Consider the following 25,258-nt stretch of genomic DNA (forward strand, 5'->3'; position numbering starts at 1 on the left):
AATTCACTAACAAAAAGGTACATTAAATCCCTTTAAAAGGACAAGCTTACAGTTAAAAAATTACAAGCTCCAGTAAAAATACAGCAAGTGCCTACATCATATGAACCAACCAATATATCCATTCCAGAGGGAGGTGGGAGGAGAGAATTAAGCACAGATCAGAAATGTGGGGGTTTTTTTCCGCAAGGCAATAACAATATTAAGCACTTTTTTTTCTACATACTTTTTCTACATGGTGTAGCAATCCCCTTTTAATCCCCAAATACAAGTTTCTATACATTTTTTGAAATAAAAATTCAACACCCAAGGCAGAAAAAAATTTACTAAAACTCCGACTTCACATTTACTGTGACAAGAACAAATTATTATAGACCCACCATTTAAATTTTACTGCAACATTTTCAAGGAAAAGAAAAGGGTTTTTTTTTTCTTGTTTTGTCAAATGCCCAGGCATTCTCGATTATTACAAATACTGGTCCACTTTTACAGTAATCAAGAAATTTTCATATATATAATATATACTAAAACCCCGTCACCAAAAGAAAACAATATACACGCAGCCACTGTGGCATTTTTTTTTAATAACCTATTAAGCAAACTTTGAAAAAAACGATCGCTCCAACACACATACACACAATTTTTTTTTTTTACCCTTGTATGTATCCAATACTGTAAACGTATTTTTAAGACAGAGTGCACTAAATTTAACTTTAGAAAAAAATTAGCCATTGTTCCTGAATTGTTTTTTCATTCAACAATATCAACTTGTACCTTGTGTCACTTGAGTTTTAATTCAGCAGTAAGTCACCTCCACTCCACATCTAAGCAGCGTTGTCCCACAGGCAAAAGGGGCTGAGGTTAATTCAGCTAATGGATATCCAGGGTTGTGCTGGGTTTATTTCTTCATTTGATTGGGTCTTATGGCATTTTCACGTCTTCAACCAGGATTTTTGAAAATTTATTTAAAGTAAATGTGGCTTTGTTTCTAAAGAAATGTACTTTTCTCATTTTATTTTTTTTTAAAAAGTCTTTCATTGCAAAAGAAAAAAAAAGTTTTGCATTTGTCTCAAGAGACTCAAATAGGAAGATCAGTTTTCAAGGCACTCACATCAAATTGAATGGCAGTAGAAACACTGTCCAATAAATTATTATTTTATTTTGTTCTTTATAGTGCCAGTACTGTGAATGCCATGCTTAGCAATACTGACACTCAATCTCAGCCATCCCTTACAGTTTAACCCACCTCTGGGCCAAAAAGAAGAAGATGCTGCAATTTCTTGTTGAGAAGCCATTTAATTTAAATGCAAACAAAAGCTTTAAAGTGCGGGTCAACAGAATTCAAATGTCTAATCTGAACAGTCCAATGCTTAGTACCTTCCAACCTAATGGGATAGAAAAAAAAAAAAAAAACGGAAGTAGCTCTGGGCACCTTCGGATGGAACTCTTCCCGCTTTGCAGTAAAAGGGAACTGAAATTGGCAAGATTCCGCCCACCCCATCCGTACAATGTCATCAGTGTGCAGAGAGAATACTAACTTCCCTCCAGTCACCATCAAGACACTTGTCTGCTTGAGAAACGGTCTGTTGTCACTGGTAGCAACGTATGACTTAGGATTTCTGTGTTGAGGGTGATAAAAAGAGAGAGAAACTGTCAAGCCAGAAGAAGCCTGAAAGAACACAGCTGGTTTCTTTCCTTTCTGTGTTACTGCAGGCCACCACCATCTATCTACCCCCCAAAGTACCCTCAGCCTATTTTATTTCGTCTAATCTATGGCAAATAGCAGAGATGGCATTCCAGGGCACACCAACATTCCAAGAAACGGATGGGATCTGCTGGGAATGCACTATTTTAGAATGCTCTTGGGCCGTTTTCTGGGGCAAAGTCCTCAAAAACTCCTGTTTCTCTGGCAATGCTGAGTATTTGGGGGGGAGGGGAGGGAAAGCCCACCATTCAAAGGTTTCCTTATGTATGGCAAGGTTGAAGTCAACACAGAAAAGGCCTCCCTTACTCAGGACATCATCAGTGCTACAGCTCCATTTCAATTCTGAAACAAAGTGCTACAACTTTAAAGATTGTTATCGCTGTACATCCACCCCCCTCCCCCCCCCAAAAAAAAAACGCATGCCACTTTTTATTTCAGGACAAAAAAAAAACAGAATAAAAAAGTAAACAACTTTAAAAGTCATTTAAGTGTTGGCTTCCTCACAAGAAATTACACACGCTTAGCTTAGATTTCAAAAAAGCAGCGCCCTCCCCCCCCCCAAAATTATAATTTAAAAGATAGCTTCCCCTCTACAGAGCTCAGGAGTCATCGCTCAGGCTACTACTGGGTTAAAGAAAAAAAAAAAAAACTAAAGAAGGGATGGATACCCAACAAAATCTCTTAAAGGAATTTCAACAGAAAGAATAACAATAAAAAGTACCTGCACATGCCAAAAAAATTACAAAACCCAATAAATACAGAAATTATTGCACAGTTAAAAGGCTCCACAATTTTTTTTGTTTGTTTTTACTGCCTTAATCAACCCTCGGGTTTCCATAGGACTTCGCAGACACAGGTTAGGTTGGAGGGCCGCCTCCCCTGGGCCCCGGGGACCCGCGGGGGGCGCCGAGCGGCGGTGACGCGGAGGCAAGTGTCAGGTCAGCATTCTCTCGCTTGGCGACGGGGCGACTGTACAAGTGCGCGGGGTGGGGCCCGGGCCCGCGCGCGCGCGCGCGCACACACACGCGCACACGCGCTTAGCTCCTCTCCGCCTGCTCGATTTTGACGTCGTTAGTCAGCAAGTGCTCGCCGTGCCACTTTTTCATGTGTTTCTCCAGGGTGCTATAGACGCTGAAGGGCATTTGGCAGATGTCGCAGCGGTACACCTCCTTGCCGATCTGCCCGTGCGTCTTCATGTGGCGCGTGAGCTTGCTGCTCTGCGCGCACGCGTAGTTGCACAGCTCGCACTTGTAAGGCCGCTCGCCGGTGTGGCTCCGTCGGTGCACCGTCAGGTTGCTGCAGTTCTTGAACACTTTGCCGCAGTACTCGCACGTGTCGCTGCGCCGGCCCTCCTTGGAGCTCGGCCGCCCGGGGCCCGGGCCGCCCAGGTGCGGCGTGCTGCCCCCGCTGGCCGTGCCGCTGCGGCCCGACAACCCGCCGTCCAGCAGGTCCCCGGGCGGCGTGGAGAAGCGTAGGCTGCCGTTCTCGGACGAGTGCTCGGACGACGTGGCGAAGGGCGACTGGCGCGCGTCCGTGAAGCCCAGGAAGGGGTCCTTCATGAAGTGCCGCGACGCCGCATAGCCCACCAGCCACTGCGAGTACACATTCTCGGACGGGATGAGCGCGGCAGGCGGCAGCTCTAGGTCCTTCTCCACCTTGATGCGCTTGGCCGCGCTGTTGAGGCCGGGGCTGGGCAGCGGCGCCGGCTTGCGCGGGAAGAGGCCGGGGAAAGGCTCGGCGCCCGGCGCGAAGCCGCCGCCGCGCCCGTTGACCGCACCCCCGGGGCCCGCGTCGCCGCAGCCCCCGGCGTCGTCGTCGTCGCCCGGGTCCCCGCCACCCCCGCCACCGCCGGCCGCGCGCTTCAGGAAGGCGCCGCGCTTCTGCTTGTCGGCCAGCAGGTCGCCGTACGGCGGCAGCGCGCCCAGGCCCACGTTCTCCATGACCTTGCCCAGCACCAGCGCCTTCTCGTCAGCCAGCGCCTTGGCCGCGGCGCCGCCGCCCGCGCCCGGCACGCCGGCCACCCCGCCGCCACCGCCACCGCCGGCGCCGTTCTCCCGGTTGCGGCTGAGCTCCGAGTCCATGCTGAAGCTCGACTCGGGCCGGCTCTCGTTCTCCAGCAGCAGCTCCTCCTCCTCCTCCTCCTCCTCTTCGTCCTCCTCCTCGGGCTCATGGCCCAGGGAAGGGTCGCTCTCGTGGTGGCGGAAGTCACCGTCGGCCGCCTTGAGGCCCTCCCCGGTCAGCTCGCTGGTGCCGGGCTCCGGGGAGCTGGCAGCCGAGAGCCCGTCATCGGAGCGGCCTGCCAGCGAGCCGGCCTTGTGCATGTGCGTCTTCATGTGGCGCTTGAGCTTGCTCGCCTGCGAGCACGCGTGGTCGCACAGCTGGCACTTGTAGGGCTTCTCGCCCGTGTGGCTGCGCCGGTGCACAATGAGATTGCTCTGGAACTTGAAGGTCTTGCCGCAGAACTCACACGACTTGCTCTTGGCCGGCGGCTGCGGTGGCGGCGTGCCACCGGGGGGCATGGGCGGCAGCGGCGGCGTGCTCAGGAACGGGGACTTGGGGCTGGGCTGGAAGGGGTTCAGGAGCCGGTGCATAGGGTTGCCGCGGCCCGGGGACACAGGCGGCGGCGTGGAGCTGTTGCCCGCCAGCTCGCGGAGCCGCCGCGAGAAGTCCATGGCGGGCGAGTCGATGGCCATGGGGTTCAGGCGCATGACTCTGTCGAAGGCACTGGGGTGCTGGGCGACGAGCCCCATCTCCTCGGCGCTGAGGCGGTGCGGGTCCAGGTGGTGGCGTGGCGGCGGGCTGAAGAGCGGCGGCGTGCCGGGCAGGCGGCCCTCGCCAAAGCCCGGGTGGTCCCGCAGGATGGGGCCCGTCATGCGCAGCAGGTTGAAGGGGTTGCTGTCGCCCAGGAAATTCATGAGCGGGGACTGGGCCACGGCCTCGGGCCCCAGCGGCGGCGGGATGGTGAGCCGTGGCGTGAGCGAGCTGCTGGCCGGCCCGGGCTCCAGGTAGATGCGGAAGCCATGCGTGTTCTGCGCATGCTGCAGCAGGAACCACGCGCTGTTGAAGGGCTGCTTGCATGTGGTGCAAATGTAGCTGGAAGGCTCATCTTTACCTGCGGAGACACACGGACAGAAAGAGGCAGGAGAGACGTGAGATGCGGGCGGCGGCGCGGCTCTCGGGGGCGGCAGCGGACCACTGCCGAGCAGGCCCAGGCCAGCGACCCCCGGCAGACCCCCTGGCGCACAGGCTAGAGAAGCCTCTGTGTGGCTGTTACTCCAATTGGTAGACCTCGCTCTGTGCCCTTGTAACATGGTGTCTTTAAACCCATCATCTCAGAAGCCAAAGGAGATGTTATTTGTGAGAAAGCCTGATTCCAACAATGGCAAGTATTCCAACAAAGGCTGGGCTGCCTAAAAGACAGCGGGGCAAAGTTCAACCATCCTGTAGATCCTGGTAGTTCTTTGAGGGTGGGGTGGGGAGTGGGAGGGGTACTGTCCTGCGCCTTGTAGGATGTTTGGAGGCATACCCACTAGAAGCCAGTCGCACTCCCTCCCCTCCCAGTCATGAGGATCAAAAATCTCTCCAGGCATTGCCAAACCTCTCTGGGGGACAAAACAACTCCCCCCACCTCCCCACCCAGTCATAACTAGGCAAATCTTCAATCCAAGGATGTTCTAAGAAACACAAATCAAACTGAATCACCTCGCAAACATTTTAAGAGAACTGGCTGATAACCTCTGCATCATTTGGGAGTGGAACTACTGGAAATCATAGGGTTTCATACACCAGTGCCTGTGCAAAAAGCACCATCCAAGTTAAACAGGGATTCTCGTATGAACAGGACTTCAGCATCGTAAGAACATCACCGTAGCTGCCCACCCCACCCCCCATCACTGCCCTTGCGGCCTCATACACACACACACATACACCCCTAACCACAGCATGGAATCTGGCCTTGAAACCCCCCAGGGCGGAGCACTGGCCTATATGAGGCCCCTTACCAGAAGGCTGAATGAAAGTGTCACCTCTGACAGGGCGATCAGGATGATCAGTGCAAGTGTGAGTTTGTGACAAACTGGGCTCTGGCATCAGGAGCCAGTGTTAGTGGACGTTGGTGGCATGGAGCCAAAACATCCTTGTCTTTGTCCATCATTGGGGGCGGTCACAAAATGGGAGCCTGGACCTTCCAACCAGCACCTATTTCGTGGCCGACATCCTCAACCTGCGGGTGATGCTGGCTATTTCTCCAGCCTGAAGCTCTCCTAACACTCTGTGAAACGGGACAGGTGTGGGCAGGCCCTGCCCTGCCCCCTCAGACTCGCTCACTGGCTGGAGAACGGAAAGGGAACATGGCATCACAGCCGAGGTCTTGGAAAAAAAAAAAAAAAACCCTTTTTGTTTTTTCAGACTTCCTTGTACCTGGAAGATTTTAACACTGATAAAGTACAGTAGCTGCAAACTCCCCAGTGAAGCCAAAGGTGTCTGTTAGTTTCCAAACCCGGGATCAGGAAGGGAAGGGGAAGCACAGCCCCTCCTCGAAAGAGGAGGGACTTCTGAAATCCCATATAGAGATGGAGTTTTTGTTTCTTTGATTCCCACCCAAGAAGTATGTTTCTTGGGGGCTTCACCCTTAGCAGTCAAAACTCTGTGGACTCTGAGAACAAATACCCCAAGTTCCTTATGGGTTAGACTTGATGGCTTCAAAGGAGCCTGGACCTCGCTGAGCCATGCAGTGTGTGGGGGGTCCTCCAGGAGTCAGAGGTCAGCGTGGAGATTCTCCACAACACAGAACCAACTGGGCCAGATCACCTACCGCTGGGAACTAAGACATGCCTTCCAAGTCTGGTGGTCCACGGTCATTACTGCACACTCGTATCCAACAGGACACGTGTCTCCAGATTTGGTAGTGAGAAGACCAGTGGGTGGGTGATGGGGGAACGGACAGAAAGGGAAAAAGGGTTCCAAAGCTCAGCTTCCCCTCATTTTTAAACCCAGCTCCAGGAGAACTTCTGAGGCCATTTTCTTTCTCCGAGGTGTCTGGGAAACTTCCTTCTCCCAGCATGTCTGCATTAATTCAGTTCCCCATGCTGGAGCCCCTCAGGAGAATCCCCCCCACCAGAAACGGGCAGGGAGGCCTTCCCAAGGCCCTGGGCAGCTGTGTTCCTGGCTTTGGGAGCAGTAAGGCCACACTGACACTTCAACCTTCCCTTCCTGTGTGCCTACCCACTGTTGCAACAAAAGGCCATTTTTGGGGGGGGTGCATTTCATCGTCACATGACCGCCGAAGGAGGCCAGGCCAGGACCACATCCCTACTGGCACATGACGATGCTACAGCCCAGAGATGCACAGTCTTCTTGGAGGTGCCATCTCCTGTCCTGGCTTATTAGGTGATATATGTGGGGAACGACAGAACAGTTCACCTCAGTCTCACGGGAGAGCTGGCCAGATGCCATAGTGTTTGCTGCTGCTGCTGCTAAGTCGCTTCAGTCTCTGTGCGACCCCATAGATGGCAGCCCACCAGGCTCCCCCATCCCTGGGATTCTCCAGGCAAGAACACTGGAGTGGGTTGCCATTTCCTTCTCCAATGCATGAAAGTGAAAAGTGAAAGTGAAGTCACTCAGTCGTGTCCAACTCTTCGAGACCCCATGGACTGCAGCCTACCAGGCTCCTCCGTCCATGGGATTTTCCAGGCAAGAGTACTGGAGTGGGGTGCCATCGCCCTCCTCAAATCCTTTTCTGAAACAAGGCAGAATAAATAAGTAATAAATAAGAAGATAAAGAAAACATCCTTCTCTGGCACCAGGAGCTAATAACACAAATGAAGCGCCACCTCCCACAAGGCCATAGATCTTCCAGTTAAAGAGCGCTGGACTCCCTGGTGGCTGGATGGTAATGAAGCCGCCTGCCGGTGCAGGAGACGCGGGTTCGATCCCTGATCCGGGAAGAGCCCACTTGCGGCAGAGCAACTCAGCCCGTGCACCTCAACTACTGCGCCTGTGCTCTGGAGCCCAGGACCCACAAATACCTACCGAGCCCACGCGCCCTAGAGACGTGGTCTGCAGCAAGAGAAGCCACCACAGTGAGAACTCGGAGCACCGCAACTAGAAAAAGCGCACACAGCAGCAAAGACCCGGCACAGCCAATAAAACAATTTTAAAAATCCGTTGCTTTCAACTGTAAATCAATAAAAATAAATTTAAAAAAAAAAAAAAAGAGAGAGCACTCTGGACTCTGCACCTGGGCTCCAGCCACTCTCAGTAACCGAGTTCCACACACACAGCAGCTCTGGTTCCTTGTGTTTTCAACTTGGGCCACCTCCTTTCCCCTAATCTCTTTTTTCATCATCTTCATTTCCTTGGGTCTCTCTGGAGCACTTCCTGTTTCTTGTTCTGATGGCCACACACTTTCTGGAAAGTTCTATTGCCCCTGAGGAATGCGGGTATCAGAAGACAGTGCAAAACTCTCGGGCAGGCCAGGAATGAAATGGCCGATTTAAATATATTTTTTTAAACTCAAGCAGCAGCTGCTGAGAAGCGTGTAGCTGCACGTTCTAAAGAACTCAGAGGTTTCCATTTCTTGTTTTTTTTTTTTTTTAAAGACAAAACAAAAAGAGTGAAAGACATTTATACGATTCTAACTTAGAGAAGTCTAAGGAGGAAGTTTTGCTTGCTGTAGTCTCATCCTTCAGTCCTGTCCAACTCTTTCGCGACCCCAAGGACTGTAGCCAGCCAGGCTCCTCTGTCCATGAGATTTCCCAGGCAAGAATACTGGAGTGGGTAGCTATTTCCTCCTCCAAGAGTTTCTTTCCCACCCAGGGATCAAACCTGTGTCTCCTGCGTTGGCAGGCGGATTCTTTACCTCTGAGCCACCAGGGAAGCCAGAAGGAGGACGTTAACCTGTTCGGAATTTATCATCAGGTGGGGGAAGAGCTCTGTGCATGCAACCACCAAATCAGATTCCAGGGTCCCAGATCATGCCAGGGTAAGCGCTTTTCCTTGCCTTTGAACAATCTGGTCCCCTCACTTCCCTCCACGCCATGGCAAGATTCACAGCAGGGGACAGTCTATCCCAGGATCTGACAGCTTCCAATGTTTTTAAATCTCCCAGTCCTCAAAGCCCCTTCCTAAACAACGCTCTTTCCACTCTCCCCTTAACTTTTTTTTTTTAATAAAATGTTCATTTCCATACTTCCACTTCACGGTTATCTGTTGCCTAGAAGTAGCCTTGAGCACTGGGACTGCTCACTTTTGAAAACTGAACAATGTCAGAAAGGCTTTGAAGAGCCACTCAGAACATTCTTCTATTCAAAAACTCACTAAATATTTTAAAAGGCAGCACACAGTCACAGACGGCTCATTTTTAAATGTGGCAGAAGCCCCTCGGTGAGAGGGCTGCTTCGGACGCGGGGCTGTCCCTGCTCCTGGAGCTCAGGGCCACTTGCCCAGAGGTGAGTTGGAAGCTCCAGCTGGTGCCAGCTTTGCTGATGGCCCAGACAGGGGCCATGCCCCAACACGCTGCCACTGTGGCTGCCACCAAGGTTCCCACCGAGAGGTCAACACCTAGATTATTTTGAAGCGACCTGGAAGTTGAAAAGTGTTAGTTGCTCGGTCGTGTAGGACTCTTTGCAACCCCTTGGGGTGTAGCCCACCAGCCTCCTCTGTCCATAGACTTCTCCAGGCAAGAATACTGGAGTGGGTTGCCATTCCCTTCTCCAGGGGATCCTTCTGACCCATGGATCAAACCCACATCTCCTGCAATGCAGGCAGATTCTTTACCATCTGAGCCACCAGGGAAGCCCTGAAGCAACTTACCCAGCAACATTAAGCCTGGCCTACAGACCTAGAAATGTCAGCTGCATTGGGATCACTACATCGGGCCTGGCAACTCAGAACCCAAGGCCAGCGTGTTTCCTTGTCTGCTTCCGTCCCTTTTCCTTCCTCAGACGCTTTTGGTATCCGTTGGCAGAAACCCACACCGGACCTTCTTCGCTGTACTGGCTTTCAAGATAGACCCTTGTGTTTTTCTGTAATTCAAAACCCTCCCTGAGATCACTGTTACAAGAACCCTGAACAGCGGCACAAGTTCATACCTTGCCATTCCCTGCAGGAAGATGTCAATCAAGGGGCTTCCCAGGTGGCTCAGTGGTAAAGAATCTGCCTACAATGCAGGAAACATGGGTTCAATCCCTGGGTCAGGAGAAGGAAGTGGCAACACACTCCAGTATTCTTGCCTGGGAAATCCCATGGACAGAAGAGCCTGGCAGGCTATGTGTGTTGTGTGTGTTAATTGCTTAGTTGTGTTCGACTCTTTGCAACCCACAGTCTGTAGCCCACCAAGGCTCCCCTGTCCATGGGATTCTCCAGGCAAGAACAGTAGAGTGGGTTGTCATTTCCTTCTCCAAAAGGAACCACAGAAAGAAAGAAAGTGAATTCGCTCAGTCGTGTCCGACTCTTTGTGACCCCATGGACTGCAGCCTACCAGGCTCCTCCATCCATGGAATTTTCCAGGCGAGAGTACTGGAGTGGGTTGCCATTTTCTTAGTCCATGGGGTCACAAAGAGTCGGACATACTTAGCAATTAAACAACAAGGTCAACCAAGTCACTTTACCCCTCTGAGCTTCATTTCCTCATCAGTAGAATGGGAATAACATGCCAGCTTCCGAAGAGGGCTGGGGGAGCAAATGAGATCCCACGCGATCCCTATAAAATCCACACATCCCCACGCATGCACGTATTATGGTTGGGCTTTGTATGTTTCGTGTTTTATTATCCATCTTGTACCTGGCAGTGGATGTTTCAGGCGGTGCCCTTCTGTGTAACTCTGGCTGTAATAAAACCCTGGAGGAATTTTAATGCAGCCGGCCTAATGCATTAGAGGTTCCAGGGAAATAGAAACTTGCAAACGTTGAGGAAACATCATTTTTTATTGTGACTCTTGGGAACCAACACGCAACTGGGCTCCTGCAATGAAATGCTGCTCTCCCTCCGCCAGTGGGTGTGTGTGTGTGTGTGTGTGTGTGTGTGCGTGCGTGTTTTAATGAGCACTGAAATAATTGTTCCTCCCTATTATGCTGGTTACTCTAATAATACCAATAAAGGTATCAGGGATGTTCAATAAAAAGCACACCTTTAATTGAGTTATTATTCAATAAAAAGGCCGTAATTGAGAGCAATAGTTTAAAAGGGCTCTCCTAAGGCCGAGTGATACCAACTAGAAGGGTATTGCTGCCTGCGGGGGATTTAGTGGTTCAGGGCTTCTCCAGAGCCACAAGCGGACACCGCCACCCAGCTCAAGCAGGGCCTGCGGTGATCGCCAGCCAGGGCCTTCCTCCACCCAAAGGTGGAGGCAAAAGTGAGAGTCCTGACACTTGGATGCTGAAGAACGAACTGAGTCTTGGCTTCACGTGTCCCTCTGTGGCTTGCGAAGCACTTGACAGGTGGTTTGGCATTTTCATAGCGATCAAGGCATTTCTCTCAAATATGACCTCTGAGGGGGCCAGGCCAGGTCCACATCCCTGCTGGCACACGAGGATGCTGCAACTGAGAGAAGCAAGAGCCCTGCCTCCCCTCGAGAGCAAGGGGAGGGCCACACCCCTGCACAGGCTTCCCCACCCCTGGCTCCATCCCGTTGCCCCCCAGCAGCACCTGAGAGATGGACCATTCTCTCCCTTGTCGGGGCCTGTTTCACAATGAAAAGGTCCTCCTGCCACACTGTGTGTGCCCTCCCAGTGAAGGACATTGATTACCCTTTGATGGAAGCCAGTCAGGTCCACCACGGGCTTGTCCCGGGAGTGAAGATGTTTCACAAGAGCAGGTGAGTCCCTGAGACAACAGGTCACTCAGGACCTGGAGAAGGGGTGATGAGATGCTGGGCAGTCAGATGGAAGGGTAGGCTGCTGGATTCAGGGTCTGCCACCCCCGCCGCTTTCCCTCCCTGGGTTTTATGATGCCCAGTGCCCAAGGAGAGGGCTGGACCCACTGGCCGGCCACCTAGTCCTCCAACAGAATCTATACATACTAACAGTGCTGTCTTTTCAGTCCCAAAATGATAATAATTATTATTGATATTATCAGATCCCCTGGATGAGGTCATGGCAATCCACTCTAGTATTCTTGCCTGGAGAATCTCATGGACAGAGGAGCCTGCTAGGCTACAGTCCATGGGGTTGCAAAGAGTTGGACACAACTGAAGCAACTAAGGACATTATCTCTAGATATGTGTAGACCCCTTATTAAAGAGTATCTCCCCTTTCATGATCCCAGAAAGAAAACTTTCAATTGGTTTCCTTGGGTGGGGGGGAACCTTTGTAAGTTTCATATTCATATCATTTCTGAGCATAGTCATCTATGAAATCTACAAGCACCCCTGCTTGTTCTGAAACAGTTCGGTTCAGTCGCTCAGCCATGTCCAACTCTTTGCGACTGCAGCACACCAGGCTTCCCTGTCCATCACCAATTCCCAGAGCTTGCTCAAACTCATGTCCATTGAGCCAGTGATGCCATCCAACCATCTCATCCTCCGTCATCCTCTTCTCCTCCTGCCTTCAATTTTTCCCAGCATCAGGATCTTTTCCAACGAGACAGTTTTTAGCATCAGGTGGCCAAAGTACTGGAGTTGCAGCTTCAGCATCAGTACTTCCAACACAAGCTACCAAACAAACCTCAGCCTCTCCGAGAGAGGTGGTGGAGCTGGGGGGGGGGGGGGGGGAGGGGAAATAATGGCAGCAGTAACAGTCAACTGTCTTTAAAGCCTTCCATGAGCCTCACGCAATTAAGGCGGACTGTCTTCACAACAACCCCCAAGGTCAAGGACTGTCATCAGCACCATTTCACAGATGAGGAAACTGAGGACTAGAAGAGAGAAGGTGATCCGCCCAAAGCCACACAGCCAGCTGTGATCTGGATAGAAGCCTGGTCAAAAGAGGAAAGGGTGCAGACCCAGGCCCCTCCCAAGTCAAGGGACCCGGGGCAGGAGACGGGGCAGTCGTGTACACCTTGGGATCGCTTACCTTTCCTCCCAGCCACATGCTAGGCAATGTGCAGACGCGTTGTTCTTGGCGAGAACTGCAACAACTCAGTGAAACCCTGCTGACTATCTCGTGCAGAAGCGGTGGGTGTGCTCTGTTGGGTATTGGTGCCGGTTGGTAGTAACGGCAGTAACAAGACTACTGTGTGTGCCAAGTTGCCCAGCTGCGTCCGACTCTTTGTGACCTGTGGACAGTAGCCCCCAGGCTCCTCTGTCCATGGGATTCTCCAGGCAAGAAGACTGGAGTGGGTTGCCATGCCCTTCTCCAGGGGAACTTCCCAACGCAGGGAGGGAACCTGAGTCTCCTGCCTCTCCTGCCTCTCCTGCTTTGGCAGGCAGGTCCTTTCCCACTAGCACCACCTGGGAAACACTACTGCTACTAAGTGGTCTCCCTGCTGCTGAAGTTGCAGAGCCAGCCTCAGTCCAACACAGCCAAGGCCCCTCTGCCAGCGGCTGTGGCAGACATCAATCGGTCCACCCGCACTTGCCCTGCCAGCCTCGGAATCCTCTTGAACCCAGAGCTCTGGACAGCTGCAACTGCCATCCCTGGACCTCAGCTCATACAAGCCCAGGAAGTGGGGAACCAGGATACAGGGCTGAATGGGCAGGTAGCAGGCTGTGTCCTATACTTGCCTTGCATTCACTCACTGAACAAGCAGGAGCTGGCCACCCTTGATCCACCAGCTATTCTGCTGGTCTCCAGGGATGCAGCTCTCGAATCCCAGAGGAGATAAGAGCGCCTGGTAACCCTCTCGATTATTTCATGAAAAAATGAGTGCTAGGGTCAAGTTCAAGGTGCTGGGAGAGAGAAGCATACAAGGGCTTGGCTGACTTGGGGGCTTAGAACCTGCATCACTCCATGTAGTCTGCTAACTCTATGCCTGTGACCATTTGCGACAGAGGCGGCTCAGAGAGCGCAAGCAGGTTGTACGAGACCACCCGACTGGCCTTGGGTTATTTATTTAAAATCCATCATCGGAACAGGAGTCCAGGCTCCCTGAGGACCAAGCTGACCCTCCACTGCCAGGACTCTGGCCACGCACAGGGTGACAAACGCACACGTGCTTCAGAGTCAGGCGTGCCTGTGTTAGCTGAGTTCTGGCTGCTTGCTCCCCTGCAGTCGGGGTCCCTGGAATCATCACAGGTAGGAGAAGGGCGTCTGCCCGGGTCTGCGTGAACCTACCCTCCAGGTGAGGCCCTCCGGGCGAGGCCGCCTGGGGAGCAGGGCTCAGCTCAGCGTTCAACAACACGCCGCTCCCCCGGCTCACCAGGCAGGGCCCCACCCAGCACGCCCACGCCTCCCTGCTGGCTGTGTTCCACCCACCAGAGCACGCTGGGATCCAGGTGACTCTAAAGAATCTAGACACTCTTCCACCGCCCCGACCCACCTCTGAGCCACCCCGGCAGAGTGGGCAAGTAGGCGGGCCAGCGACCCTCCTGAGTCACAGCCTTGATGGTCCTGCTGCCCAGACGAAGCGCCAAGCACTCAGCCTTCAGCATCTGGCTGGACTCACTGCCCACCAGTGCCCTGGCCCCCTGCAACCCTCCTGGTCCTTGCCTTGCCCGTGCAACTCACAGCTCCACGCACCTGCCATTCCTGCGACCTGGAAGACCTGCCCTTCCTTCTCACCCTGCAAGCATCTTCTGAGACCTGGTCCCAGGACAGCCCCCTCTGTATCCCCACGGCCTTGCAGGTTTAGCTGCTCAGTCGTGTCCAACTCTTTGCAACCCTATTGACTGTAGCCTGCCAGACTCCTCTGTCCATAAGATTTCTCAAGCAAGAATACTGGAGTGGGGTGCCATTTCCTCCTCCAGGAGATCTTCCCAACCCAGGGATCGAACCAGGGTCTCCTGCCTCTCCTACGTTGGCAGGCAGATTCTTCACTGCTGAGCCACCTGGGACGCCCCTACAGCCTTGGGGGATTGCTACTTGACGTTCATCACTGCCTGTCATCACCTTTCCTTGACTTTGCTGGGCTTGACACACATACAACCTGCACGAGCCAGTGGTGGCTTTGTGCTCTCCAAAGGGCACTCACAGAGACTCTGAAAAGTGGGTTCTAATCCAGGTTCTGCATCAAAAAGAAACTCAGTCTCATCACAGTTAAGTGAGGGGCCCCAGATCAGACAGCTGGGTCACAGAGCCCAGATTCACACCTGGGTCTGAGCCCCAGGCCTGGGTTGTATCCGACACATACCTGGCTGCCCCTCCACCGGGCCTGCAGACTCTGCTATAACCGGCCTTGAGGTGGGGCCTGAACCCACCACAGCAAACCATTCCACCGGCTTCCGTGCACCCCAGCGAGCTGACCGGTGCCGCAAGCTGTAGGCTGTGTGCAGGAAATGCCACACGGAGCTTGGCTGAGAATAGAGCGGCCTAACACGTGAGAAACCTCACTCCACCACAGTCCACTCACTCTGAGAGCATCCTGCGGTAGAGGTCACCTCTGTGCTCCAGGTGCCCGGAGTTACCCCGGGCTGGGGGACTGGGCCCCCAGCCTCCACCACAGCCTCACACTGAGGCCCCGCCGTCCCCCGAGACAGCCCAGGTGCACAGAAACACGAGCGGAGCGAGAGTGGCATCTTTGGAAGTTACTCCACCCAAGGAGTAATCTTGTCCCAAACGGTCTAGGGACAGGCCTTTCTCATTCATTCATTCGCTCATCCATCCAGTCGACATGTGCTGGGTGCTAGGACCCACAGCAGGACCTACTTGGAGGGATCAGCCAAGACCCCTCCCCACCCCCAGGAGACCACAGGTGGAGACCGGGGAGCAGGAGTGGGCTAAGCTGTGACACAAAGGATTCTGAGGCACACCAGGGCCTGCCGAGTGACCTCAGAGCATCCAGGGAGCAGGCAGGCAGGAAACACCACATGGAGGTGAGTTCCAGACAGAAGGAAAGCAGCGCCTGCCCAGATCCAGGGTGGGGGGGGGCCGTGCATGAGCACCTTTGGGTGAACTGAACAGAAAGCAGCTCTGGTGGCTGCAGATGGAGGCAAGGGGGAGCAGGAAGGGAGAGGCGATGAGGAAGGCCAGGCTCTGCGGAGAATTCTGCAGGCGTTTTCATCTGAGGCTGAAACCTGCTGGCTCTGCAGGGTTCCAGCGCAGGGAACATGCACACGCCATCCAAAGCCAGGGCTAACCGGTCAGTATGAAGAAGGTTCCCAGCTTTCAGTAGTCTTAGTCTCCTCCTAGAAAGCCAGAAGCCCTTCAGGACAACACCCAAGGTCACACTCCACCTCTACCCAGAGACCATACTGAGGAAGCAACAGCCAGGAGGCTTTTCTCAGCACGTCTATACCTTTGTCCCTTCCTCCTTTCTTTCCTTCACACAGGCAGGCAGTGTTGTTCTGCGTGCCAGGCCGACGCTGAGCAGAAGGACACCCACATGGAGCCTGCAGTCCAGAGCAAGAGGCTACTGACTCCACAAGTGTCCACTAAGGCTCAGGCCACTAGGTCACTAAGAAAGCATGTGCCAGGACCCAGAGGAGGAGAGGGTGACAGGCTGGGAGGACGAGGGGGACTTCTCCCGAGAGGAGACCCTGGGGCTGATCTCAGAAGGAAACGTGAGTCCACGTTGCAGAGAAAGGAAAGAAAGGATGTGCCCTGCAGAGGAAACTGCAGGCCTGAAGGCTTGGAGGTGGGACCCTGGATTGACGGAGGGTAGGGCCTGGATGTGGAACTGAAGAGCGGACGTGGGATCCATCTGCGGAGGCTCTGAAAACAGGCAAGACACTGAGCCGCAGACAGACCACATTCCACTGCTGCGAATTCCATCACAAGGAAAACTTTTTTTTTTTTTAATGAAGATTTTCAAGCCCATACTAGAGGCCTTACTCGAATCACAAACTGTTCAGTATAACAAAATCTCAGGACAACGAAAGGATGGAGGTGGACCTCTGGGAGAGTTTGGTTTCAGACCAGACCTGCCCAAAGTATGAAACCATAAGGCATAAAGACATGAAACGGGTGGGGTGGGGGGGTGGGGCCAGGTAGAAAACACAAAGAGAGAATTCCAAACCCCATCTATGAGGATCACTAGCCTAGGAAGCGAGGAGGCTTCTAAATCGGCCTCCCCAGCGTAAGTTCTGTTATGCCAGCCAGCCGCTTATCCAAGCACCAAAGTCTGTGAAGCCACCTTCAGGAATGGCTTGGTCCAGATTCTCAGCGGAACAGGGAAGGATGAAAATTGAACCACAGCTGCAAGCACCATGCACCCTAGATTTCCCCGCAAACAGTCTCGATTTCAACTGCTCGATTCTGTGGTCACACCAGGTGTGCAGTTCAGGCTCAGGAAGCAGCCAGCCAGCCCCGAAACAAAGCGACACCGCTAACTGTGGGGACATCTTGGGGCTGGGTGAGAACTGTGGTGTTTGCGAGTCAGATGGAAGAGCCAGAGGCAGGACACACACAGTCAGTTTGTATGCGGCAACTCACTCACGGCATTCTCAGAAACCTGCGGCCCATTCCCCCAGACCATCTTTATATAGTACCCACGCCCCACGTTGCACAGGCATTGGGAATAACACGTCTGCCCTGAGACAGACGAATACACCATCAGAAATCTGCTTTCTGTAGACTTCACTGCAAAGAACCTACACTTTTCCAGTGGGTGCTGGTGAGCTGACAGATGTATATATTCTTCCCCCACCCCAATGTAAGGCTTTCTGAAAGGATTCTAGAATGCTAGGGACAGGAATTTAGCAGAGAACATGAAGAGGAAGCATAGAGCAGATCATCCTTATCACTTAATGGAAAAATACAGAGCAAATTAAGAAATTAAGGGGCAAAACCAATCATGCGGTAAGCTGCTCGCATGCGTGAATGCTGGCGTGTGCACACACCAAGCACATCTCACGCACACGTTCTGGCTGACACAGGAAGTCTCCCCTCTCTGAATTCACAACTTCCTTCATGCAGCAGGCCTCCATCCTCCGTTTCCTTAAATCCACAAAAATCTCCACATTTCACCCCAAGAAGTATTACAGGGGCAGTAAATCTCGTTTTAATGGAGTGTACGTTTAGCTCGGAGGAGATAATTGACGTTATGGAGAGCCTCGACGCTGAGCTATATAGGTTAGCTAACGCAGAGGGGACTCATAGCCACACACCACAAACAAGCAGTAATATATGTATATTGTTCTGAGTGGCGTTACAGCAAAAGTGTTCGGGTCCGCAGGGATTGATAAAACACAAGAAAACAGCAGACGCACACTTGTAAATTTGCCTCATTTGTCTCTGAAGTTAAAGGTTATTCCCTTGTTCTGAATCTGTAATAAAAACATGCTAGCCCAAGGTTTGTGGAGAATGTTTGAATATTTAAATTGTGTATAATGATGGGCAATTATAGGGTAAAAACTGGACCTTATGAATGGGGCAGCGCTGTCTGGATCACCAAGTGTTTCCCCAACCAACGACTCATTTATATTTAATGCATAAGCACTTCCAACCCTCCCCCTCCACCCCCACCCGCCTCCCCCACGCCCACCCTGCCAAAGAGCTGGAGGGGCTGTTAACAGATCTCACCGCCACTAACCGGTAACCAACCAAGCTGGGCTTTGCCTGGGTGAGCAGATTCCTTTCTTTCTCTTTCCTTTTCTCTTTTTAGTTCTGTTTTCTTAAGTACGCCTAGTATGTCCCTGCAACCAAGAGCTGAGACCGAGGTCGTGACTCTCCAGGACAACTTCTGAGGCATCATCTTTCCCCATGGCCGGTCATTGCCTCTGTGTTGCCTGGGAGCTGAGGCCAGGAGGGTGGGGGTGGGGCGGGGGTCTCCACCCCGAAGGGGGCGCCTGCTCCCCGGCGCCCTCCCTGGAAGACAGCAGAGGGCCCTGCAGGGAGCCCCAGCTGTGCTGCCCTCTGAGGTGGCACCTTGGCTTCTGGGCTGGAACCGAGGTGCCCGGCTGGCCCCAACCAGGTTAACCAACTGCAGTGTTAGAGTAACTGCAGCCAGCTTGTCACCGAGCACAAAAGTCATCAGCAAGTGAATGTTCTTTTCTGCACCACAATTAAGACGAATCAATACGACGTGCCACAAATGGTATTTTACTCTCAATAAGAACTCGAGCTGAGTTTATTCAGAATATTTTAGCGCTTCCCCGGGGGATTTTGGGCCGACGCAGATGGCAAATAAAGTACTCAGCCTAAGGCTACAGCACATTATGGTAATTCTAATGTCAGATGTACTTTAATATACAGCTCTATTTAATCACCCCATTATTTCACATTTCCATATGAAAACCTGCGGCACTTCTGCGACGCCTCGCCTCTGCCACAGCGCCAGCTCCCTCCAACCTGCGGGCAGCGGGGAGATGGCCATCCTCGCCAGGCCCGGCTCCCAGCGCCAGGGTTTCCGGATGCCCTCCGCACAGCAGAGCTGCCCGGCGTGATCGGGAAGTCAGAGGGTTCGGAGAGGCACCAGACACCTCAGGAGGTGAGGGAAAAGAGGAGGCCAGCTATACACCTGCTGCACACAGGTTCATGCAAAAATGCAGGTGTACACACACACACACACCCTCAGATCGGGGAGAGAATTATACCAGGCTCACCCCTCCGCTACTCTCCAAACACCAGCATCGAGGCTGGATGGCCCAGTGGCTAGACCCAACCAAGGATTTAGCAAGGAGGCTGGCAAGACGTGCTTCCTGCCCCGTGGCTGGCAGAGCACCACCCACCCACCAGCCCCACGAGGGCAGAGGGAGGCAGCGGCAAGGCCAAGGGTGAGAGGATGTATGCAGTGTGAGCTGAGGCTGTCTGGTGACAAAGGAGATGGGGAGAGCGAGCATTAGGCAGGCATGTGGGGCAAAGGGGCTGCCGCTCAAGCTGCCCATGAGCCTGCAGGCACGAAGCCCCCAGAACGGTCCTGTGGGCTTTGCACCGGACAGTCTGAAGGGGCGGAGCCCGGGCCCCAGGGGAGGTGGAGCCACATGGATTCCAAGTGGCTCGGCACCTCAAGGGCTGGCGCGGGCAGCCAGCTGGCGGGGAGAAGCCGCCGGAAGCCGAGGCTTTGGCTGAGCCCAGGAAATCGCTCACACGCTGTCACATGCAGACTTGGCCACACGGCTGCAGAGAGGCCCAGCACGAAACCCGCTGCCGGCCCAACGCGAGATTTCTCAAAGATGGGCTGCTGATGGGCGAAAGGAAACCCGGCACCTGACCCTATTGGGTGCCCTGTGAATGAGTCAACATTTAAAGGCACAGCACAGGATTCCTGGAGACCTTACAGCAGATGTATCCACATGAGACTCCAGCCTGCAAGCAGGCGAGGTTCCACTGCTGACAGGTGCATGGGAGCGGGGGTGGGGCGGGAGGACCACCTCTCAGGGAAGCAGGGAGGCGAGCCGAGAGGAAGGGCTGGGGGGACAGAAGAAAGAAAGAGAAGCAATATAACTGAGACGGTCCTAGCACGTATCGCCAGAAACGCTAGCAAATTCCTCAGAACTGTCCATTTACCAATAATGCGATCAGATACCTAATTCTAGCAGATATGCCTCGTAAGTGCAGTCAGTGAAAACTTTTTTTTTTTTTTAGGAAAACTGCTCGATGACTTGAACGTGCAGATTCTGGCTATTCCAGATCCTGCAGGTACCGCTGTGACCGCAGCTCACCACCCACCGTCCACCACCTACCATCCACCACCCCTCAGAGTGGGGTCATCCTGTGACTTCTTTATAAAACACACTTCAGGGGGTAAATTCAACAGTGGGAACTCACTCTTGATATCCAAGGCCTTTGATTCCACCCTATTATTATTGGTGATTCGTGAACCTAAAAATAGATACTAACATTCCCCAGTTCTCTTCCTGGCTGCAGCAACTGCCAGTTTGGCAGCGGGAGGGGGGGTTGGGAAGAGCTAGAACAGTGGTTCTAACTGACGACTATTCTGCCCCTCTCTGGGATTTTGGCAATGTCTGGAGATATTTTCAACTGCCGTGATTAGGAGGCTGGGGGTGCTACCAGCATCTAACGGGCAGAGGCAAGGATGCTGCTAAATATCCTGTGGCAAAGAGTGGTCCAGCTCCAAAGGACAGCGGTGCTGGGTGGCCAGTCCTGAGCGAGATGCTCCGCCTAAGTTAACAGGGCTTCCCAGGAGCACCGTGGCTGCACCCAGCAAAGCTGACTGCAAGAGGAAAGTGGGAATCAGGGTGAGGCAGAGTGAGGAGGAGAGGAGAGAGAAGGTGGACAGAAAATCTGAGACCAGAGGGGAGAGAGAGGAGGGGCCCGCATCACTGGCTTTTGGCAGTAAGCAGACTTGTGGAATCCCAGTCAATTTCATCATTATAGAAATCATGTGAATTCCAGAACTGCCTGGAGATGCAAATATCCGGGGCTCCTAGGGAGCTCTGTGCCTCGAAAAGGGGAAACGCCACCCCGCACAGGCAGAGGAGCAAGCAGCCAGTGTGTTAGCACCCTCTCTCCCCGGCCCACCACCAAAAAAAAAAAAAAAATCCATCCATGACGGACACCTCCCCTTCAGAACAGGGCTCAGCCACCAATGCCAGGGACGGCAAGGGCTGCCCTAGATTCAGCTGCTCAGACGTGAGCCTTGCAACAGCGGCTGCAGGAGATGAAAACCCAAATATACTTCCTGAAGTCAAAGAGATAAAAATACAATTTCTGCTGCGTACACCACTGTTTAACTCCGGCAGCAATCCTGACACGTGGGGAGCAGGGGGAGGGGGAGTGGGGAGGATGACCACGCAAGCTTAAGTCCATTTAAACACAGACACACACACGTACGATCTGGAGAGATTAAATAAAAAGTACAATTAAGGACCACTCAGAATCCCAAGGCCTTGGAGGACGTGCTGCCTCCGGAATATTTTTAGAACAATCACTAGAGTGATTCTTCTTAGTTGCAGAAACACTCCAAATCAGAAAGTCAATTTTTCCTCTATTTGCAGAAGTGAGCTGGCTCCACTGGACAGAATGTGTGTGTTTTGCTTGGCGGCTGTTCACAACGCTGTCTTGGCAGCGTTTCCTTGGAGCGCGCACGGCGAACCTGGCGCTCACACAGTAGCACTTTCATCTGAAGCGCCCGGGCCACGCTTCCCTAATAACAGCCTGGGAGCTGCAAAACCCCTGCAAGCCCAGCCCTTCACACGGGGAACAGAGCAGGGCTTTCGGGCCCCCTCTCGCCACAATAGGGACTGTAAACTGGGGCTGGTGCTTTGAACAAAACTACTAAAAGGCGGAAAAGAAAACAATGCCAGCGCCTGCTGGCCACCTTTCGCCTCGCCCCCTGCCACACACACACACACACACACACACACACACACACCCAAGCCCAGTGGTTTCTCCATCCCTCCCGCTGCCCACACAGGCACCAGATTATCTTCGGATGGGTAGGGACGCGGCCGCTGCAGAGCCACACTGAGGCTGGGTCCCAGGGCCTGACAGATCTGGTTCTCCTGCTTGGTGGCCTTGGCTGAACATGAATGCGTGAACTCAACCCTGAGCTCTGGTTTCCTTCTCCACCAGTGGGGTTAATACCTGTCTTGAGTATCTAGAGCAGGCGTGTCAAGAATCTTAGCACTGGGTCAGTGCCCAAGGGAGGACGCTCTTCGAGGGTAAGGATGTGAATGGGTGAGTCGGGGAATGAGTGGATGGATGCACGAGTGAATATACGAGGGAAAGAATGAGTGGGTGAAAGAATGCCCCAGTGGATAGCCGAGTGACTGGGTGAGGGAGTGAACTGAGTGAGCAGTGAATAAATGAGTGAGTGAATGAAGGACTCAGCAGGATGGGGCCAGGGGGAGGAGCAGGAGGAGAGGGAGCTCTCATGAGCCCACCCTGCTCCATCACTGATCAGGAGCCAGCGTCCCGCCCTCCCCATCAGAGGAGCTGTCACTCAAAAAAGGGACTTCCAGGTACCATTTCCGCCCCGCCCTGGCTTCAAGAAACGTAGTTATTTTGGCCTCTTGGAACTGGCTCATCACCACTGTCTCTGCTTCACGCGTTCCTCTTTCTTTCTCTCTGTGTTGTTTACAAAGGTTTCATTATGTTTTCAACTAATCAGAAAGGCCCCGCTAATACACAATTAACATGTGATTATAAAAAAAAATTAAAATAGCTTCCAGAAGAAGGAAATGTAATTAAGTAGAGAATGCTTTTCAATAAGTGCTTGCTTTAACCCATTGTCAGAACACAGTCTGCATTCGTCCACAATGCCTGGAACAGATGCCAAGGGCAGAATGTTAAAAGCAAGTTTAAAAAAAAAAAAAAGGTCATTATTTTCTGGGGGAATAATAACCATCAACTTGGCACACCATGCTAGAAAACTCAGATTCCGGCTGCAGAGGGCTGACCTCCCCCACCCCAAATCCTCTCAGCACCGTTTTCTGCAAAAACACTTCCCTTCTAAAATATAAGATAAATTATTAGACCCAAATCTAACATAATAAGTGAAACAAAGTGAAGAAACAACAGCCAAACACACACATTTACAAACTCCACCATTAACAGAAGTCCTGGTCCAGACCCTGAAGAGAGCTTGACATCACCACTTTTTAATCATGTCTGGGATCATTTTATTTCAATTATTTCAGCCAAGTTTCAGAAGGAATCTGTCTTTAAAAAAAAAAAATAAACAAATCTAAAATGGATTTTTAACCTCACATTCGAGAAGCAATCTGACAAATCAAAGGGTTTTGTCTTCTCCTCCTTTTCCTGCAGCCACCCCAAATAAATTCTTTATGTCAATTTATGGGCCCTGTTGGAAAACACCCTGATGCTGGGAAAGACTGAAGCCAGGAGGAGAAGGGGATGACAGAGGATGAGATGGTTGGATGGCATCACTGACTTGATGGACATGAGTTTGAGCAGGCTCCGGGAGTTGGTGATGGACACGCAGGCCTAGCGTGCTGCAGTCCATGGGGTCACAAAGAGCTGGACATGACTGAGGGACCAAATTGGCTGACTGATGGGCCCCTATGTTGATGGTTTCTGCCAACCAAGTGGTGCCCCAGTAAACTGGAAGTTCAAGGAGTTCCCTTTTCCTTGAGAGGTCTGAGAAATGTGCGTGTCCCTACACATGAAACGCCTAGTCCTCACCATAATTTTCCCAAAATAATGGAGAAGAAGCAATATTGGAAAGCCCAGGGCTGGTGGCAAGGCCACCACACAAGTCACCTGCCTCCCTCCTTCAAACCTGAGCACAGAGCAAACGCTCCCAGCCCCAGACTATCCCCAGCTGCGGGCAGGCAGGCAGTGAACAGCCCACACCAACCTGGCTGGCCAAGGGGCTGGGGCTTCTGGACACACATCCCACCACGGAGGTCGCCTCTGGGCCCTTCTGGGCACCGTCCAGTGCTGCCCCCAGTACCCTGAGCCAAGCACGAGGCACCAGGCTTCTGCTAATGGCATGGCAGCGGTTAGCTGGGCGATCCTGGGCAAGGTGCCTGACTTCTCTGGATCCAGCGTCTGGTGTGACATTCCCCATCTGTGAAATGGCCCCAAGAGGAAGCAAATTTCTCTTACAGGAAGAAAAGTGAGCGTCAAAAGGTTTAGGTGTTTGACCTGAGGTCCTGTAGGAAGTGTGAGCCTGGACGATAGGGCCCAAGAGCCTGTCTTCTTAACTAGGGGGCCAACTGCAGCCCCCTGGAGCCGACAAGACCCTCGGGGGCACTGGGCACCCATGGGCACTGCGTCAGCAGAACCTCACGTCATCCCACAAGCTCTGTGCTCTCACTACAACCCATGGGTGAGGAGCCTGCCCCTGAGGGTTTATTTGTGTCTGCCCAGGGGCCACCCGAAGTGTACAAGTAAGGCAGGTGACCACAAGGTCACTCAGCCCTCCCCACAGTACCAGGTGGGGAAACTGAGGCTGTCCGGTGGAAGAAAGACTTCCCAAGTCACAAGTGGGTTCAGCGAGTCAAGCCCTGGTTCCTAACTCGGGCTTCTAAATCCCTCGGCAAACTCACCCAAGGCACCAACAGGCTGGTCCACTCTGACCCAGGGCTCCTTTCGAAGAAAAGGAGGTGAGGTCACCGATGGCTCCCCTCAGCACTCCCATTTCACAGATGAGACAAGAGAGGAGAAGACACACAACAGGCCCACAGCCGACGCTTCCCAGCCCAGCACCCTGTCACCACCCCACCCCACACCCACCGAGACTCAGGACTCTTCCCTGGAACCCCTGAGACTATGACCTGCATTATCTTTATGTCTCTTCACTAACTCCTATTGGGGTCATTGCCTTGGGTTCAGATGGAGAATTCCAAGGCTCAGAGAGGTAAAGCAACCTGCCTGAGGTCACACAGCTGGAACCCATCCTGGGGCCAACAGCCCGGATGACCCTCAAAACTAACTGCAAATACGTTTCCCAATAACAGCACCCCAACTCTCCCCTAAAGAACAACAGGTCTCTCCAGAGTGGGAACCTCGATCTATCCATTCCTGAATCCCTTCATCACTCAGCACCGTCTGACACATAGTAGGTGCTCTTTCAACACTGGCTGGACCGAATCCTGCCCGCTGTCCAGAAGAGCCGTTAAAATTCTGCAGCCGGCGCCTGCCCTGCGCGTCTGC

The 25,258-nt window shown here is 52.8% G+C and overlaps 1 protein-coding gene and 1 long non-coding RNA gene across 3 annotated transcripts in view; one reads left to right on the forward strand and one right to left on the reverse strand.

Moving 5' to 3' along the window:
• Nucleotides 1-562: 562 nt before the first annotated feature.
• BCL11B (BCL11 transcription factor B) overlaps nt 563-25,258 on the reverse strand; it is a 99,267-nt gene continuing 74,571 nt past the window's right edge. For both annotated transcript variants that reach the window (XM_069559971.1, XM_069559972.1), the window contains exon 3: nt 563-4,814. In XM_069559971.1, coding sequence (XP_069416072.1) covers nt 2,740-4,814 — 2,075 coding nt within the window. In that variant the 3' untranslated portion in view covers nt 563-2,739. The remainder of the gene's footprint in view (nt 4,815-25,258) is intronic.
• On the forward strand, nt 19,486-21,361 carry LOC138423706 (uncharacterized). Its single transcript, XR_011250423.1, has 2 exons — nt 19,486-20,012; nt 20,261-21,361. It is a non-coding gene; the product is annotated as an uncharacterized lncRNA (long non-coding RNA).

Source organism: Ovis canadensis, chromosome 18 (genome assembly GCF_042477335.2).
Source record: "Ovis canadensis isolate MfBH-ARS-UI-01 breed Bighorn chromosome 18, ARS-UI_OviCan_v2, whole genome shotgun sequence".
NCBI lineage: Eukaryota > Metazoa > Chordata > Mammalia > Artiodactyla > Bovidae > Ovis > Ovis canadensis.